Below are 19639 nucleotides of genomic sequence, written 5' to 3' on the forward strand. Positions count from 1 at the left end.
TTTTGTGAAGACAGCTGAGCAGAACAAAAACCACATCTGTGAGTCTACTTGTGCAACATCTACAGTGTCACAGGGAACTTAAGGGACTCTGCTGAAGACTTAAATTTGTAGAACAAGCCTCAAAAAAATCAACAGGATTTTTTTTTCTTTTGACACAATGAGATTTTTGTCTTTAATGCTCTGCCAGTATGAACTTCGTTGCTGAGATAAATATGCTCAGGATTGATTATGTCCCAGACTTTCAACACCACCAGTGGTGTAAATGGCACATTTGCCTTTACCACAATGCTGCTGCCTTAGAGGCCTAGCTCCTGACATGCTCAAGATAAGGGTAACTGAATTTTCTTGCTAGCAACATGCAGACTCCTTATACTACCTACTTAAAAATCAGAGATGCTGCATGAAGTGAAAGCCTTTCAAGGTTTCTGGTCTATCTTTATACATTTCATTATTATCATAAATACCTTTAAAAATAAAATTGCAATAAAAAAAAAATCCATACTCATTTTTTTCCACTGCATACATTTAATATTACTGAGGAGCTATTTTCCTTGTTCAAAGATAACTTTGAATTTTGACTGGCAATAATATTAATGCATCCCCTAAAACACAAATGCACAGGATGGAGCAGTTCTTAATCATAAATCCCACCATTTAAAAAACCCCAGCCAACGAAAATCTAAGAGACACGCACAGACACTCTAAGTTATGTATTTGCCAGTACCTGATATGAGGGGCTAGGAATTTCAGATGAAGAATGAGATGGGCAATCACTGTAGTTCTCCAAGCAATTCTTTCTACAGAGAGCTATTACGACGGAGAGTCAATTAGCCTGGTGACACAGACTTCTTTACAGCTGTTGCCACTTGATGCACACCCAACTGTGGAGCAGTAAATCTTGGAACAGAAGCTCTAGCAAGTAACCAATGTACAGCAATGCAGGAACAGAGCACATGTTAACCCTGAATACACAGTTTGATGTGGCTCAAGTCCCAGAGTCACTGCCAGAAAAGTCTTCAATCTACATGTGAGCAAACTTCAGTGCAATGAAGACATTAAGACTGCAGCCTGATGGCAGATACCAGTGTAGGGCAACTGAGCCCTCTGTAGGCCAACTGATCTGTACCCAGGCAAGCATCTGCTATTCTGATTAAAAGCAAAGCTGCTATTTTATGAAAGGGTAATGGAAATAGTTTAGGCTTATGAATTGGAATTAGCCTGTAAAGCAGTGTGTAGGAAACTTAATTTCCCCCTGACCCCATCTGCTAAAAACAAGTCACAAAACAAGCATTGAGCTAGAAATAAATCATTTATTTTAAAACAATACAGGTTAATAAATAGATTAGTTATCAGAAAACTTAATAAATAGCCTTTTATAATTTACACAAGGCAAATACAACATGCCTATAACTATTTTTTAAAAAGCAAAGAGAGTAAGCTTGACTTGTAAGCCATTAACAAATCTATATATACATTATTTGGAAGCTAATAAAATAAACTGTTTTCATGTAATCTGTAGTAACTATATTGCAAGAGCATTGAAGCAACCAAACCTGACATTGTATTTTTGTTGCCAACTACCTTTTCCCTATATCCCATTAGAACTACTTTTTACATTCTGGGAAAAAAAAAAAAGGGGAAATTAAAAAAAAAGAGAAAAAAAGAGAAAGTTCCACAGCTAAAAAAAAAAAAAAAAAAGACTTAAAAAACCCTTTTTGTGTAATGTTTTCCAATATTTTCCACTCTATAGAGCAACTGTCTGGGGAGGGATGTGGACATGGAAGGACCCAACACAACTACAAACAATAAAGAAAAGCCAAACTTATTTGCAGCTTTTAAAAAGAAATTTCTTAATCCGTAACATTTCAACATTGCTGTCTGATACACTTGGGCACTAGTAATGCTAACTATTGACAACATTGGTGCCTAACACGGTACACATTAAAAATCTGCATTCTGTAAGCCCACAGATAGCACCAAAGAATTATTACAAAGATAACAGGAAAGAGATAAACATTTGATAATGCTTGATTTAACAGTAAAACTTCAGTAGTTACACCATCTCAAGACAACCAGGGAATATCTGTAGAATCTTTGATGTCTTATATTTATGAAACAAGAATGTGAGGGGGAGTACAATGTGCAAACAACTTCCCATTTAAAGCACCCCCTAATTATTAACCCCAAATTTCTTCAAATACAAACCCTGTATTTTTTAAAAATGAAATTAAAGCTAAACCTTACTTTCAACTGTTTCAACAACTTAATCCAGTGTTTTGATTTTTCAGTGCTAGTTACTTCAGAAAAATACACATGTTCCAATAAAATCAGTATTATTAATAGGAAGCCTCACTTGTCAAACTGTGGTATGACAGGTTCTTATTAATGTTAGTTGCAGCTCACTAATAAATAGGCTCTATTTACACATACAGAGTCCTGGAAAGTCAATACAGCAGATAACTTGTTTGGATATTTTTCTTTTTTTACAGAAGTACTTGAAGTGTAACAAATGTGGTTTTTTGGTTGTATCAAAAAGATTTCTATTCTCCTACTGAACATTTGAGGGATTTTTGTGTTTGACACCTAGTAGAGATCGTGACTGACAAATGCAAATCCTCCATACACTGAAGGGATAATGATCAAAGAGCTATCCTCAAGTGAGTACCAAGTAAATATGTTTGACAAGTATAAGAGAAGTCAGACACAGGGAGTGAAACGCCTTTCCTGTGGATTTGAATCTAATTCAAATGCATTCTACCACTGTAAAGAATCCACTTTTTCCATGTGTAGCCTCTCCCACTTCTACTTTGGAATCAGAACTGAAATCATCTGGCTTGCAGCTATCAATGCATATAACACAATGAGAACGTGAAAAGGGCAGACCCATGAGGGATGGCAGAGCTCAGGAGACAACTATGCACATTTGCTCCCTGAGATGATGGAACTTGGATATCTGTCTTGTTCAAAGTGCTTACTTGCCAAAGGGGTAGAAAAAAAAGAGGGAACAGCTAAAATTCAACTTCAACAGTGCCTCCTTTTAAATCAGAAAAGCAATGGGACTAAAAAAGGTAGGACACCTGGAAAGAGGAGGGCGTGGGATGGAGGGGGAAAGAATCCTATCAACAGTGACAACAGAAAATGCTAATGCATTTCTAAAGTTAGAACTGAAACAGATCCAGGTACAGCAGAACTTGAAAGAACACTGCTACACACTGAACAAAGTAGCAAAAATAAAGCTTTCAGTTACTTAGCATTCAAGAAGTAAAAGGCTGCAGATACAAATGATGTGCAAGGCCACAAGAATTTCTTTCACCTTACGTGCTGGCTTTTGACGTCTTTGTTTTAAACATCAAGGTTAATCAGACATTTCTAGAAAGCTCATCAGAGATGAGGAGCAGCTGGGGAGAAGAGAAGAAAACCTTGCTGATATTTATCAGTGGTTACAATGGTCAGAGGACCACAGAACATGGTTGCTACTTTATTCTTCCTCTGCATAGTGAGCACTTACCAAGTAAACTTTGTGTGGTGCAGAAAATGTCAAGGTTTAGACAGGGCAATCAAGTTATTCTGAATCTAACATTTACTAATAATTTGCATATGCATCTAACATACTAGGACAGGCACTTTATAAATAATTAAGAATTAATTTTAAAACCAACCAAGACAAACAAATATGGCCAAAGAAAGAGTAAGATGAGACCACAATAATTTCCATTCTGACCTAAAGATTTTCAGAAAAGTCTTCAGAGATTAAAGGCTAATACAAAACCAACATACAACTCATGAACTCTGAAGCTGAACTTTGAAAAGACAACTTGACTGCTTCAAAAAACGTAACATTGTTTTAAAAAGTAGGTTAGTACAGGTCTTGTAACCTATGTGCAATTCTAGGTTCAATCAAAAAAAGAGGGAATTAATATGACAAAATATGAATGTTTGCTAAGAACCAAGATACCATCTTCCAATCAATGGACAGAGGCTAGTTTAACCAGATTTCATAGCCCAATTACCCTCATCTACAATTCTCAGACTTTCTAAAAACCTTGCATAATATTTGAAAATCCATGAAGATGGTCTTTTCTCTGCTAGAGCTGCTCTATTTCATTAAGATACCCAGTTACTGTGTGTTGGCCTGCAACAATGCCCATTTCTGCCAACTCAAGAGCCATTCCCTGAAACATGGAGTTTTAAAACAACCTTGCAAATAACATAGGAGGGCTCTTACTCCCTCAGAACAGTCCCTTCAGAACACTAAATCTTTTGGATTACCTTTTGCAATTATTGCTGCCATTAGTAGTGCTTACAGCATTCATTTTAAATGAAAATGAAGGCTGAGTTTTAAGGAAACCTCAATTCAGGTCAACAAAAAGCATCACAAGAGCAGACAGTATTACTCCCCACTAATCAACATCCATGGTCCTGTCAGGCAGCTACAAAGTAACATTGATGATTTCTTGATAAAATGTTGTGAATTTTCTCAAATACTGTTTTGTAATGACATCAGGATTTTCTGTTTTCTGGGGAGACGTTCTCATCTAGAGATGTTGAGTTCCACTGTACTCTTCCATTTTGTACTTAGAGAGAAACAAACATTCATTGCTTTTCAAGCTTTCAACTTTTTGACCCATTATGTTTTTGCTATCAAATGTAAGTAGAACATGAAACTAACTATTTCATTCTTTAACATATCAATATTCTCTAAATGGTTTAAATGGAGCTGTTTGGAGTCATCCTCATGGTAGCTTAAGCTGTCTGTACTACTTGTCAAAATATTACAACTAAAGTGTTCACACAAGTCTATGAATTACTGATCTGAATGGATGTTCTTGTCAGTTACCTAAAACTCTCTGAATGCTTTAGTTTTTTCAGTCTTTAACCTCCTTTTCCGACATTACAAGAACATCAGACCATCTTTTTTGAGCTATGAGAAATCTCATGCTCCTCTCTCTTTTAAATGACTTTTTTTTTTTAGTGGTCTCTATTTATTAGGTGTTCAACAAAATGGTCTCCTGCATTTAGTCACTAAACTAAAATAAAGGTATGCAGGACTGATTTTAACACTCCTCCTCCCATTAGGACTTAGAGTTTTTCAGAAGCTGTCAAGGCATCCCGGGGTTTCAGTTCAGGTTTGTAAATTCTTCCAAAAACATATGGTCCTTCTAGATGCTTTATGTGTTTAGAATTTGAATAAAGTCCAATACTGTAGACAGTGAAATTGAATTACTAAACCGGTATAGGCCATCTGAAACAAATACATTCAAAATTATGCATTATTTTTTGATTGCAAAGGCACTGGAACAGTTCTGAGCTGCTTACAAATAAGCCACAATGTAAGCAGTAAGCCTGTGCATCATTTCCACATCCTTCACAGTCTTTCTACCTGCCCCCAATTAAAAACTTTCAGATGAATGCAGAATGTCTTAATGTATGTAAGTTACAAAGAAAAATGCATACCTGGACAGTACCATGAGCTGATAAGTAATTAGTGAAAGATATTTAAGGGTCCACTGCTCTGTATAGAGAACTCAGTTTACAACTCCCCTGTGTCTTCATCGCATGGCAGACAAAGTTGCCAAGACAGTCACTAAAAAGAACAAATCTACAGTCCATGATCCAACCAACATTCGTCTGAGAATTCACAGCCTTGATGGTGAAGACATTGCTATACTGAGATTCACAAATTGTTCCCCTTACTTTTCCCTCTTTATTTTAAGGTATACATCACTTATGATGAAAGGTATCAGATTGAGTGCATTAGAAACTGATGTCCTCTGCCCACAGAAATGGTACCTCAGAAGTCACAATACAAGCTTTCACACAGGCCTGTCAGAATATTCACAGAGCTTTTCTGATGGACTACCTTTTACAGTGAGGAAATACATCAGTGTCTATGCTGACTCAATTAGTAGTTCCAATTAAGGTCATTTATTGTGTTGACTGGGTTACATGGACAGCTGTTCCTTTGAAACTGGATGGAGGCCTCCAGGTCATTTCACATAGGCCACGAAATCGTCAGAGGGTAGCTACCAACCTGAATCCTATTTGAAATAGTGACCTAGAAATGAACAGCTTTGTATCCTTCCCTGAGCCATCCAGTTTCCCCTCAAAAATATTTTAATCTGTCTTCATGTTAGGTTTGTTTAAATCTCCAATATTGAAGTTGAATTCCTTGAAGACTTGAATAAGAACAATTCCAATAGACACTGTGGTGAATCCACAAGCCATGCCCAAAAAATCTACGACTCCTACATTACTCCATTCCCTGAAAAGAATGGCTGAAGCCAGCAGGACTAGGGTGGTAAACACAACGTAGTAGATGGCACCAAACACAGAGGAGTCAAAACACTCCAGTGCCTTATTGATGTATCTGAACTGAATGATAATGCTACATCCTAATACTGCCAGAAGTACCAGACAGAGGTACAGAGCCCTTTGACTTGATGGGTTATTGTGAAAGATATCTTGAGCAGCCAGCCCAATGCCTTTTGTGCTGGGAACAGTGAAACTGCCCAACAGAGAGCAAATACTGATGTAAACCATAATATTAGTAGGTCCATGAGCTGGAGCTATCCAGAAGATAAGCAGGAGAAGCATTAGCAGCACTATGCAGAGATAACCCACGAAAACTGGAAAACAAAAAGAAAACAAGAAAATATCAAGATGAGAACTCTTGGTCTTCTAAAGATTTTAGCAGGCAAATCACGTCCTAGAAGTGACTTTCAGGTATACATCACAATTAAGATTTGCTATTGAACATAGATCCAAATCACTGAGCTTCCAGAAATATTGGCACCAACAACTGATGGTGTTGTCATGTTCTTTGGGAAAAACAAATAACCATGTAAAAAATTACACACTGTGGCACATTTGAAATGGATTTCAGATGGCTTTTTAAAAATCTTATTCTTTTTTCCATTAGGACTATACTCCAAATCTCCTATGACAGACAGAAGGATAACACCTCATTCGTGAACAGTTCATTAAAGCACAGTGTGTGGATCCCGCAAAGAGCCTAAACATAAAGTTAGATCCCCCTAAAGTGAGCACATGAGTAGGGACAGTTAGAACAAACATGAGGCCATATCATTTACATTATACAATCAGTACACAGATCAGTGAAAAACATTTCATGCTTTAGAGTTAAAAAAAAAAATACAGAGCCAATGCCCTTTGTTTAGATTTAAATGGTAAACTGAGACCGAGGTATTTGTTTTCTTTTCTTTGTTTGCAGACTTTTTGAATAGCTGATGTTATTAGGTTTGAGTTTCTCTCACTTCAAGCAAATACAAGAAAAACAATAGTTGGCAGTTTAGCGCTTAAGCAAGAAAAACAAAAATGGGCCTGGAACATATTAGTACCAGTATGTGTCCTCCAGCAGCTGGTGAGAAAGAACAGGCATTTCAGCATATGTCTCAACAGCCTATTTCTACATATCTTTATTGTGCAAATAAATCTGGGAACATAACTGGTATTTAGTATAAACTTTTACAAAAAAAATGGACAAATAAAGGAGAGAAGACAGTATTTTTTTGTTTTGTATAAAACAACTTAAATTGAGGTCCTAGATTTACACTTTTCATCTCTAAATAGTAAGATACAGTCTTTCATAATGTTATAAAATTACAAGTTCAACTGGCCATTGTTCTGAGCTTGCTGTGCAGGATAATGTTTTCAAAAGTATCCATGTTTTCCTTTCTGCACCCACGTCCCAATAAATATGACAAGTTCTAAGAAGAACATAGTTAGGGCATAGTTTTCTTACACAAAACCTGTACTGATCTGCCTCTGTCACATCATGATTTCTTCATAAGTCAATTTCCCTACCTGGTAGAACTGGTAAGCCTCTTCGTCAAGTGTGCTCCTGCTCAACCTCAGAAAATCATTATGAATTAATGAAAAAACAAACTACCTGGATTTGTAAGCTTCTCTTCAAGCTCAGCCTGAGTCGTTACACTCTCAGACTTCGGGGAATGGATAATGAGAACAACAGACCCAGCACAGCTCAGCAAACATCCCAGCTTGCCAAGAATGTTCAGTTTCTCTTTAAGTAGGTAAGAAGCTAAGATGGACCTTTGAAAAGAGGAAGAAAAACAGAAGTTTGACTACATCCTGTTAAAAATGTTTAAGGGTGCTGTGCCATACGAATTTCCCTTTTAAAGGAATATTATCAAATGTTGATGAATTCTCAAAATTTATTTCTGACATCTGAGGAAAGATTTATCCATTTGCAGCTTTACTCCATCCTTGACATCTCACCTTAGGAAAAAAACCCAAATCAACACAACAAAACAAGACACAAACCCCAACAAAACTTCAAGCCACAACGACCCAATAGGCAAAACCACATCACCCCCTCAATCTTCCCCCCAAACAACTGAAACCCCCCAAACCAGACATCTGACCCCCGAGGCAGACATCTACTCACTACCAATTTGGTGAGCTGTGACAAAGCCCCATTTTATAGGTGCTAAGCAGTCACAGGATAAAAGTGACCTTTGGTTACAAAGATCCCAGGGCTGGGCTCAGACATGTAGCTGACCAAAGTGAGCAAAAATATGTGGCCTAGGATAAAATAATAGGTGGTACATAAAGCACCATCAGTGTGCTTCACAGTGATAGAGCTAAAGACAGACATGAAGCAATGCCATCTACACTCTGAAGCACATGACCAGTGCAGGCAACAGAAAAATCTCAAGGTAATGCAGAGCTTTGTTTTCAAAGACTTGTGCTTTTTTCACTGAAGCAGTTCCACAACTGTAGTTCATCTATTCACAAAACATTAGGTACATATTAAACTCCCTAAACTCACTGCCTTTTCTGTGCCTCCCACAAACATAACTTCTAAGAAGCTGGGGGCATGCATGTGCAAGGAACTCCCTTGAGTTTTCCTCCTTGGAAAGAGGCCAGATCCAATGAAATGAAATCAGCATCAATAAACACATGTGGGCTGTGGATATCTGGGTAGAGAAAGACTGTGAGACAAAAGGAAAGATCTACATAAGGGAACTGTGAAAAAGAGAATAGGCAGAAAAGTCCAGAACTATCACAGAAAAGGGAGGGAAAAAAAGTTTATCTGTTCCAAATCATAGTGAGAGCTAAAAGCAGAAGATACTCAGGAAAACCTTTCTTTACTGCCTTCCCCCAGCCATGCTTTCCCAGGGAAAACAGGAATAGGTGGCATTGTAACACATAATGAACAGCCATAAGCCTGACATTTCTCAGTGGACCTCCAGTGAGCACTCAGTCCATCTGACATTTTATTAAGTAGTAATGACATCCAGATAAGAACAAGAAAAGTAAACTCTTACCCAAATGGAACGCCAAGAGCTCCCAAGGGCGTCACTAGCACAGTTGGGACTGCAGTGTAGGCCAAGAAATTCCCTATTTGACCCAGTGCCACTGTCAAGAGAACCAGAAATAAGCCTTTAAACCCCTTTGTAAAAATAAGTAATCAAAACTTGCCCAATAGTGTTTGTGAAAGACTGACCTAACTGGAAAACAGATGTTACAATTTGCTTAGTTCTGTTAATTTTGCACACAAACAAAATGGCTGGAAATTTTCTATAGTTTTGTATTTGTTAATACAGGATTTATATTTGCCACACAAGAATATCCAAGTGGGCACAGTAAGTAATCTCATTTGTAACTTCTCTTAGTTAAATATAAATAAGACTATGAATTAGAAACTCTCATGGGTTATAATCTCAGTATTACACTCAAATAGTTGTATGAGGAGGGGTAAAAGTATATATAATCCATGGTTTCATCTTTAGAATGTGCATTCACGTAAAACAAATGTACTTGATTATAGTTCCTAACAGCAGTGTTAGTTTTTGGGGGGGGAAATAAAGACAATGCTGAGGAATCTTCTACTGAAACACTAAATACATGCATAAGGGCTCTTCAATACACTACATCAACTTTTCATAACACTATGTAACACCCAAAGTCATTCCTGACAACTGTAAAAAGAACATGCCTGACAAGACACAGTAACAGCCTCAACCTTTTTTTTCTTTCCTCCAGTAAAAGCAAATTCCAAGATATACCACAGTATTGCATATCACCAGCTGTGATAACAGTTAATGTGTTCAAGTTTTCAGTTAAAAAATAAAAGCTAGATGGTTTTGCAAGTGCTGGCAAGTTTATAATAGGTCAACATATTTGCATAGTTACAGGGTCTGTGGTAACTGGCAAGAAGCTTGAGATTGAGCACAAATTACATACAGCTCAAATTTCCAGTTGCTGTTAAAAGCCATTATCAGCATTTAAAAACATTTCAAGAATCCAAGATGTCTTTATGCTCAGGCTGGCACTGCCTTCAACTATCAAATATCATTACTATCATCCAATTTTTTACATCTGCAAAGCACTCTGCAAACATTAATTAATTTACCAATTTAGCTCACATTATCAGTAGAGCAGAAGACCTGTGTAACCTACAGGAAATCTGAAGGAGACAAAAAAACTTGCAAAACTGCAGAGTGTGGAAAAATTATACTAATTAAATTCACTGAGGCTTTCTCTATGTGCGGGAGTGAGACAGAGAAATTGATGAGCAGCAGCATTTTGAAGGCACAAGAGACAGTGGTGATGTCCCTGTCCCTGGGAACAGAGTAACTCAGTTATCAGCCTCAGGCTGTTTGGAGATCTATGCAGCAACTCTGGCATTATCTTCAAGGCATCTGAAGGCATTGGGGCAGATCTTGGATGGAGAATGGTGCACAGCTGGCACTCTGCATTTCTGCGGATTACTTACATTTCCAAATGACTCGGACAAAAGGTTGCTTTTTTTGGAGGTCAGGTGTCTGAACTTTGTTGGAAGAACTCTTAACAGATGGCACCAACATCAATCCATAAAGTAGATTTCTGAAGCTTCAGTCAAATGCAACATATTTGTAAGGCAACTGAACTTACTGGAGATTTTCCATATCACCATGTAGCAGTAACCAGTAGTAGTAACGGTCTCTTACCACCACAAATGACAGACCAGGACTAGTTAACAGCAATTTAAAAAAGAATCTCAGTGATTGTTACCATCTACCCAATGCTGAGGAACTTTTGCTGCCAACCTATCCAGTCCTCGCTGAACAGAAATTCCTCATCAGATACATCAGTGCTGTAAGTCAAGACATGACTTCAGTTCTTGAAGGCACATCAAGCTTTTAATGTGATAAACAAGTACCAGTACCCTCGAAGTTACTGCAGCACAAAACCTGATGCACACTGGCATGTCTCCATTAGCAAGGAGACCAGGAGTAGACCTGAACAGCAAAAGATATCTATTCTAGGCATGTCAGGGGCTTTATTTCAGACAAACTTCAGTCTGCTCCCACTAACTTAAAGTCTATTTGCAGCTCACATGCATCAAGTACATTAAGAATGTTCCTAGAATTCACCTAGTTTCATTTTAAAGATCAGGTCAGAAGCCCCAGCTCTGCTATGAAATGTGAAATACAGGTCAATCTGTGATGACAAACTGGAGATGCACTTCACAAGTGTACTCCCCATCTATAATACACTAATGCAGATGTTTTCACTGTAAGAACCAGCCACTTCACTGCTGCTATCAAAACCTGCACTGAAACTAATTAATTAGCCAATTAATTAGTTTAATGCTCATTGAAATACCTGTACACATGCTGCAATCACTCTTTTGACTACAGAGTAAGGAAAAGTCCCTTAGCAGAATCTGCAGCCCTTCCTCTGAAGTCTTCAGTAATCCAGTGGATCCCAGGGCCCCCAAATGGTTGGGCAGCATTATGCTGAGTCAGCATGCCAACACAGAAACATTTATTCACCATCTGAACAAATATCATGAGAAATAGCTGATAGAGTTTATGTGGTTTTTGTTAGTCATCCAACCTCCAAATTCTCTGCTTGAGAAAAGGATGTCAGCCGTTATCATTTCACCCAGATAACTGGGGGCATTGCTAATGCCACAAGTAACACCTTTCCCCACACAGCACCTTTCTCTGCATCCCATAGGTGCCTCCCTGGCCCTTGCAATTGCTGTGCTGCCATTCTGAGTCTGTAATATCCACAAGCAACTCTTCTTGCTCGGTTGCTCGGTAAAGCTACTGAGGTTTTGTTTTGAAATACCTGCATCTAGCTACTGGAAAAAAAGCCAACTGATACCATTCCCTTCAGCTGTTTTGCCTTCATTCAATTCAGTCAGCTCTTTTAAGCATGAAATTGTTTTCCCTGATTCACCAAGATAAATCCTGTAATGAAACCTCCCTTTTTTAACTCCTTCTGCTTAGAGATTACAGATGGGAGCCTCAGGAGTGATAAACAGTGACTGAGGCATAGATTTACTTTTACTTAGGCAGTAGTGATCCTGTCAGGGGAGGAAGCTGTCAAAGAACTACTTAAACTCAAGTTAAATCAGCTGAGGACTTTTCTTCTGAAGCTCTGTTGGCTTCTATACTTGCTGTGAACTTTGTCCTTCAATGGGATCCATTGGTTTTCGTTCCTTTTGCATAGCTTTAAGACAACAAAACCAAAAATCAGAGACCTACCTTGCTGCCACAAAACCAGGGGCACAACTGGACTCATATACTTCTCAGAAACAGCATCAGAACTTTACAAATAATTCACAAAAGGCTGGATTAGAATCTAAAAGTGGGGTATAATTCTAAGCTTGTGGATAGAAGTAGAGCTTATGTAAGAGGAGAAAGCTAGTTGCTCCCCATGCTCCAGATTCACATCAGAGAATGAACTTGGTGTAAGCAGAGTTACAAAGATATTAAGGGTAAAATTACACTGATCTCATATCAGCACCACAGAAGGCTCTGCATTAATCTTGCAGATTAAAAGCAAAACTGAAACTGTATCTGTTGAACAAGAAACCAAAAGAATTTTTTTTTTCTGTTTTTTTTTTTTTTTTAATGAGGCTGGTTAAATGCTTTCTGATCTAAAACATAACATGTGCTCAATGAGTCCTTTTGTGCAGAGCAACAATTTTAATTCAGCTTTGACTTTTATTAAAAACTGAGCTGGCCAGTGCAATACAGAGACACAAACCATGCAGGAACCCAGAGTCAGAGCAGTGTGTGGCTGCCAAGGGCTGCAAGTACCAAATGGTTTGGAAATGTGGAAAGATGTCTGACTCATGTTTGTCCCAGCTCTTTGCCTCTGCAAACACCACCAGGCATGGTAGCCATGGTAAGAGTTTACTAAAAGTGGAATAGAAATTTCATGACAAGGAAGGGTACGATTCAAGACGAAAACCCAGATTTCCTGATGTCTCCTATCACCATCTAAGGAAAGCTCTCTTAAAAAAAAAAAATTAAAACTTTTTAAAATACTTACTTGCAATAGTGCCCGACCACCATACTATATCAGTTAAGTATGAAGTACCTGGAAGTATAGGAAAATGTATTAGAAAAATATGAAATCACAATATTGGAACTATGAAACAACAGTCTCAGTTATTAAAGACCTTAATCTTAAATCTATTCTTCAAGGCAACTGAATCTGATATTTTAAAAAAATTAACCAAAGAGAACAGTTTTGGATTTGGCTTATTTCCAAGTAAGACCTTAAGACAATGTGTTAGTCAGAAGTTCTGGTTTCCAGTCTGAAGTACCACCTATGTGACACTAATGCAGTATTGTGTAGAAAGGCATCCAAAATGTCACCAAATGCTTCTGAGGGTGACATTTAAACATACAAATTAGAACCACTTCTAGGAGAACTGTAAACCTATGGAAACAGAAAATGAATTGGCTCAGTTAGTTTGCTAATACAACCTCAGTGAAATTGTATCAGAAAAATTGTAGCTGAGAAATTGTTCTGGCAGTTTTGGCACACAGGTTTGGCAGAACCATTGTGTCGCCCTATCGTCCTACATTTAAGCATTGGAAAGTGCTGCAACTGAAGCCTCTGAATTCCTAACATAGTCCACTGTTTTAGTGAGGAGCAAAAACTCTGCATTGTCCTTAGTGCCTTCCAAACTGGAGGGTGATTATTTTCACTGTCAGATTATAAACTCTTGCCTTGGGATGTGCCCAGGTGGAGCCTGTGCACCACAGAAGTTCTGCTTCTGCAGAACATCAAGGCTCATGACCACTTCCTAAACAAAAGTACTGCCTTCTCTGAGCACAACCTTGGCATCAAGTCATGCTCCTCTGTTTTGCTCCTCTTTCTAGCAATATAGCTCTGCATTCATTTGGGAAGATGCTCTCTCCCAAAAGCTGCTGGAGTAGCAGGCAATATTGTACCTACTCTGAAATACCGAATGGAAGAAAAACACAGCCATCACTAACTCTGGAGACATATAAAGTATTAAGCACTTGGAAATCACACTATACAATTGAAAAGAGATGAAATATGACTAATGAAAATGGCCAGCTTTAGAGTGGGCGTAGTAATTTTTTAGACTTTTGTTATTGCATATAAAATAAAATCACTGTTGGGGGCAGAAATTATAGAAAATATTGACTCAAGTAAGGTAACTTTGCAAAATATTTGTCACCCACTGCTGTTTCTAACTAGACAAGGATTGCTAATTACATTAATACTATGTTATTGATTCAAGAGAGAAGACAGAAGAGACTTGAAGTGCCTCCTTGTTAATTATACAGCACCTGCTGAAGACAATGGAAAGAAGACATCATTTGACACTGGCCATCTCAGACTCACAGTTCCAACTGCTAGATTCAAGGCAGATCCCTACTGCTTCACAACACAACATAAAGAGAAACCTGGGGTATTTTCCTGGATGCCTCCTCACTAAGCACGCCAATTGAAAGAACTACAAAATGCTCAGCAAGATGCACAAACATCAGTAGTATCTTCAAAACAGGAAGTTTTACAGCTGCTAGCACTGAGAAAACAGGCACACGCCCATCACTCACTTAACCCAGTGCTCCACTGAAAGCTCTTCAGGAGTAAGTACACTCTAAATGGAAACTTCCTCCAGCTGCCTTGGGTTGCAAAATTATTATTTTTCTCTTGCGCTTTCTCATTGTTTCCCTTACAAAAAAAAAAAAGTTTGTATTTATGATGCAAATGTGATCTCTCTCTGGACAATCAAAATGGGTTACAGCCATCTTGGGGAGAAAGGGAGACTATGCTTGCAAAACAAAAGTTTGTCTGATGCCTTTAGATGTAAGGTCATTGCAGAAAAAGAAAAAAAAACCTTTTTAGATCAGGCTGCCAGGTTGTAGTAACATAGTTCCAAGCTTGCTTTGCTCCACTGCATTCACCCTGAACATGCTAGATGCAGCAGGCAATGGAAATGCAAATACAAATATATACATATATATATATATATTTGTATATTATATGTATGTGTACATATATGTACATATTTACATACATGCAATGTATATAGAGAAAATACCTTGTCCTGGAACTAAAAAGGATTTTTCATCAAAAAGAGTTACTAGAAGAGTTACTTAGGGACAAACGCTCATACACAGTCACCATCACCTACAAAAACAAATGGCTATTGACCACAATTCATAGGCATGATGCAACCTGTGTTTACAGTCTTCCCCTTACATAAAAACACGATACTAAAAACAAATAAATAAATTTTAAAATTGCGTTTTCCTATGTTCAAAGCATGAAGATGCAACTACCAAATGCCGTTCAGCTGCATGCTTTGGGGAGCTCAAATTTCAAAATAAAATTCAGATCTTCACACTTGTGAATTTACAGCTTTGTTTTGGCGAAACTGTCTAGACAGCACACTCAGCTCCTGAATATGTTCACCTCAGGATATAATAATGAGGCATGGGATTTCAATATGAAAAATATAAGAAATAAATTATTTTATGTTACTGATCTGTCTCTTCTCAAAAAGTGGAAACTACCACATGACTGATACAACTTGCGTGTGTTTTTGAAAGCGCTGGAATAAACAAGCAACAAGATGTGCTGGTACTGTTCACGGCAAGAAACTATCTAAGCCACAGAAACTGGTGGTAAAGTCCCACGAGCACATGAAAAAGAAGAACCTGTGTACGGGCAGGAGTGCAGACAGCACCCAAGTCCCCAGTGCTGAGTTTCAGCGTGACAGACCAGCGCGCTGACCGTACATCAGGGAGCTGTTGCTGATGCGCAGTTAACCACGGCTCGCTGCTCTCCGGCGCTGATACACCCTGACTGACCCCCACCTGCCGCCTCTCCGCTCATTTATCACCTCCTTTGCGCCTCGAGCCAGCCATGCACCTCTGATGTCAAACACGCTTAGGTGACAAACTGAAGCCGGCTCCCCGCTCCAGATGCCGGCAAGGTGTCCCGCGCACCAGGCGGCACGGCCACCCCCGACACAGGCTCCGACCCAGCCGAGGGTGCCCGTCCTCCTTGTCCGCGGGACGGGCCGGGTCCCGGGGCAGCCCGGCCGCCTCCCGCCCTGCGCTCCGGGCCGGCCGGCGCCGCAGCGCGGGGAAGGGCTGCGGGCGAGGGAGGGACGGAGGGAGCGGCCCCGCGGGTGGCCGGGCCGCCCCGGCCGGGGGCAGCCGTCCCGCACGGGGCCGGGGCCGAGGCCCCGCACACCTGGGAGGGTACCGGGGGGACGCGGGGTGCGGACGGAGGCCGGGAAGCCCCGGGAGCGGCGCTCCCACCCGCGGCCACCGCAGCGCCGGGCCCCTACCTCTCCCGCGGGCCCGCACGATCCCCTTCTTCTGCAGGACGAAGGTGGAGCCGTTCACCAGGCTGGAGACCACGGCCACGCTCAAGCCCAGCGACACGGCGGCGGGGCCGGGGCTCTGCGCTGCCCCCTCGCCCGCTGCCGCACCGACCGCCATCCGCATGGCCCCGCCGAGAGCTGCAGGCGCGGCGGCTGCCCGGGCCCAGCGCTCCCGGCAGCGGCTCTGCGCCGGGACCCGCCCTGCGCTGCGCTGCGCCGCGCCGGGGGCGGCTCCGGGCGGCAGCGGCGGCCGCCGCGGCTCCTGGCGCGCGTCCCGCGCGGGGACGGCAGCAGGGTGACGTCATGGCCGCTCTGCCCCGACGGCCGGTCCGGCACCGCGGCTCCGTGCCGCCCGCCGAGCCAGCCCACCCCGCCGCCGCTGCTCTCGGGGGTCCCCGGCGGGGGCAGATACCGGGGAGAAGCTCGGAGCTGCGAGCGTTCATGGGCAGGGAGTGCGAGACGACGTGTCGGGGGATGCGGAGACCAGGGGGATGCGGAGAAATGTGCACGGGGATGTGGAAGGAGAGGAGGATGACAGCAGGGCGAAAGGATGCGGAAAGATAGAGGGATGCGAGGAGACGTGCAGAGGGATATGTTGCGCGGGGCAGACGAGCTCCACCGGGCCAGTTTCAGGTGTGGGAGCAGCGCTTCTTTCCCGCGCTCTCGCTTTCCCGTGGGGTTTCTAAAATTCACGTCGGCTTCCCGTCCCAGCGCGGGATGTTGCGACGGCAGGGCCAAGCTAGAATCAAGGCTGCCATTGTAGCCGCCACCGTGACCTGGAGCTGCCGCTCCATCCACCCTGCCAGGACAATGTGAGGGGCAGAGCCGGACAATCAGCCAGGACTGTGTGGCTACACACTGGGCAAGCTTGGCCTCTGCCGGGAGTCACGCACATTGCCTGAAAACTGGGGGATCCGTAATCCCTCCTGCAGTAAATCCAATAATCCACTTTTACTTCCAGGAAAAAGTTCACTCTCTTCTAACGGCACAGAGCAACGTCAGATGCTCGCATTTATGAACCTCCTCTCTCAGCTGTCATTCAGCATCTTCCAGGTCCTGGGAGGGCAAGAACAGAAGCCATAGTGCCATTGCAGAGAAGGGCTGGAGATCCCTCTGGCAGCAATAGAGCTGTGCCATCACAGGGCCACTTCTCTTTGAGAGAACTCAGTCTCTCAAAGATGAAGTGCTGAGCTGAAAGTAATCTTCCTTGCTCAGCAAAATATTTTGTAGCAGGTATCTCACTGCAGTTCTTACTATTTCCAGATATATGTTGCAATAAATCAATCCATAATGGATTCCTGTGGCAACATCCGTCTAAGGAAATGAGCTGTGGTATCTTGGCTTAATATAAATGGAAGTGGACATTTTTGTAATTTTTAGCAATTGGGCATATTTCTTCGCACATATTTTGGCATTCTCAGGAAATATGAGTTTAGAAAAGGGGCAAACTCCGGGAAATATTTCTCTTGTCTGCATATTTCTTAGTTTGCCTACACTGCTTGAGGCAGTTGTCCTAGGAAGGCACAGGAACACTGTGATGATTTTTTTAAGGTTTAATGGCAAGACATGTAATGCTTACTGCAGTAGTGCCTATATTTTCACCTAGGTTGTTTCACCAGGTCGTTGTATCAATACTGAATGTGATGGAAGAGAGGATTTATCCTTGTGAGATTCACAAGACCTGCAAAATGAGTACACAGGAGGTGGAAGAACAGTTATCCATAGCAACCCTTGGAAACAAAGATAGAGGTGAAGACAAATATGGGCTAATTATAAATATCCACTTCTGATCTATATACAGCCTAGTAACATGTACATAAAAATTTATTACAGGAAATAATTTATGCTTGCACAGTGGAAAAATGATATATATTTAACAGCCTTTGCATCTAATCATCAGGCAAGTTTCTAAACACAGCTCAAACCTGGCCAGTTTTTATACTCAAAATCTCTCTCTGGTGTGGTTGAACCACAAAGATAAAAGCAGGTACCAGAGATCTCAAGTTCATTTCACTCCAGCCCACTCTGACCATGACATTTTAATATCTTACTTATAAATCTAATATCCTACTTGTGAATCTTATATGTGCCTTTCTAAAGTATGTATTTGGATAGGTAGTTCTAACATACCTAATCTGCCTTATTCAGTAGTTACTCTTGCACTTGCCATATAATAGGTGTAGTGTTCCTATGGATTAGTCATAGACTAAAATAATGCATGCAGCAGTGCTAAATATTAAATTTGAAAATATCTTGAAAAACAGCCTAAATTCACCCAATATCTGCATTATTAAGTTTACAAACAATTTGGACCAAGACATAAAAGCACCACAATGAAAACAGTTGTTATCATTATTTGAATGGAAATAAGATGACCTGTTTTTAACTATTACATATATGGCACATATAAACTCCTTAGGTCTATCTAGTCTTCTGGGGCTTAGTTTCATTGTGATAGCATCATTCCTCCTGCCCAAGCTGTGTCATCATGTATTGCAAAATAACAGTCTTTGGGTTACTTTGGCTTTGACCTTGCAATGCCCAGTATTACTGATGCCATATCAGCCTGATGTCTCATGAACACACAAATTGCAGAGGAGGAACCTCAGATTTACGTGACATTTCCTCCAAAAAGCTCTGCTCCCCTCCATTAGCTTGGGTATTTAGGGTCAGCCAGGAGGTAGAGGAGTATTTGTTAGACTTTTGTAAGTCTCCTGTCCAAAGGGAGGGATGAGTGATTGAGGTAAGCTGGTGTTTGAAGTGAGTGAGCAAAGTTGGTAGAGGTTACACCATTTTTTTTGCAGGGTCAATGGACCTTTTCTGATTAGGATGTTTTTTTCCCTGATTTTAAGGGGAAGAAAAATGCTTGATCTAAAGGAATTGATTGCTTCCTTTGTAATGCCTTGGATTCCTCTGTTATGTTTGGTTTATGTACAAAAAAGATTTTTTTTTTAATTAAATCAGTTGTTGGGCTGTTTTATCAAGGGTAGAGGAAAA

The 19639-nt window shown here is 40.7% G+C and overlaps 1 protein-coding gene across 1 annotated transcript; it reads right to left on the reverse strand.

Annotated features, from left to right (window-relative positions):
- Window positions 1-1290: 1290 nt before the first annotated feature.
- NIPA1 (NIPA magnesium transporter 1) lies at window positions 1291-16947 on the reverse strand. Its single transcript, XM_059839439.1, is given in 7 exon segments — window positions 1291-6626; window positions 7910-8070; window positions 9309-9399; window positions 13315-13362; window positions 16607-16859; window positions 16862-16884; window positions 16887-16947. Coding segments are annotated over 7 exon segments (1149 nt in total). The 3' UTR covers window positions 1291-6114.
- Between the last annotated feature and the right edge of the window lie 2692 nt (window positions 16948-19639).

This window comes from Haemorhous mexicanus, chromosome 2 (assembly GCF_027477595.1).
Source record: "Haemorhous mexicanus isolate bHaeMex1 chromosome 2, bHaeMex1.pri, whole genome shotgun sequence".
Taxonomy (NCBI): Eukaryota; Metazoa; Chordata; class Aves; order Passeriformes; family Fringillidae; genus Haemorhous; species Haemorhous mexicanus.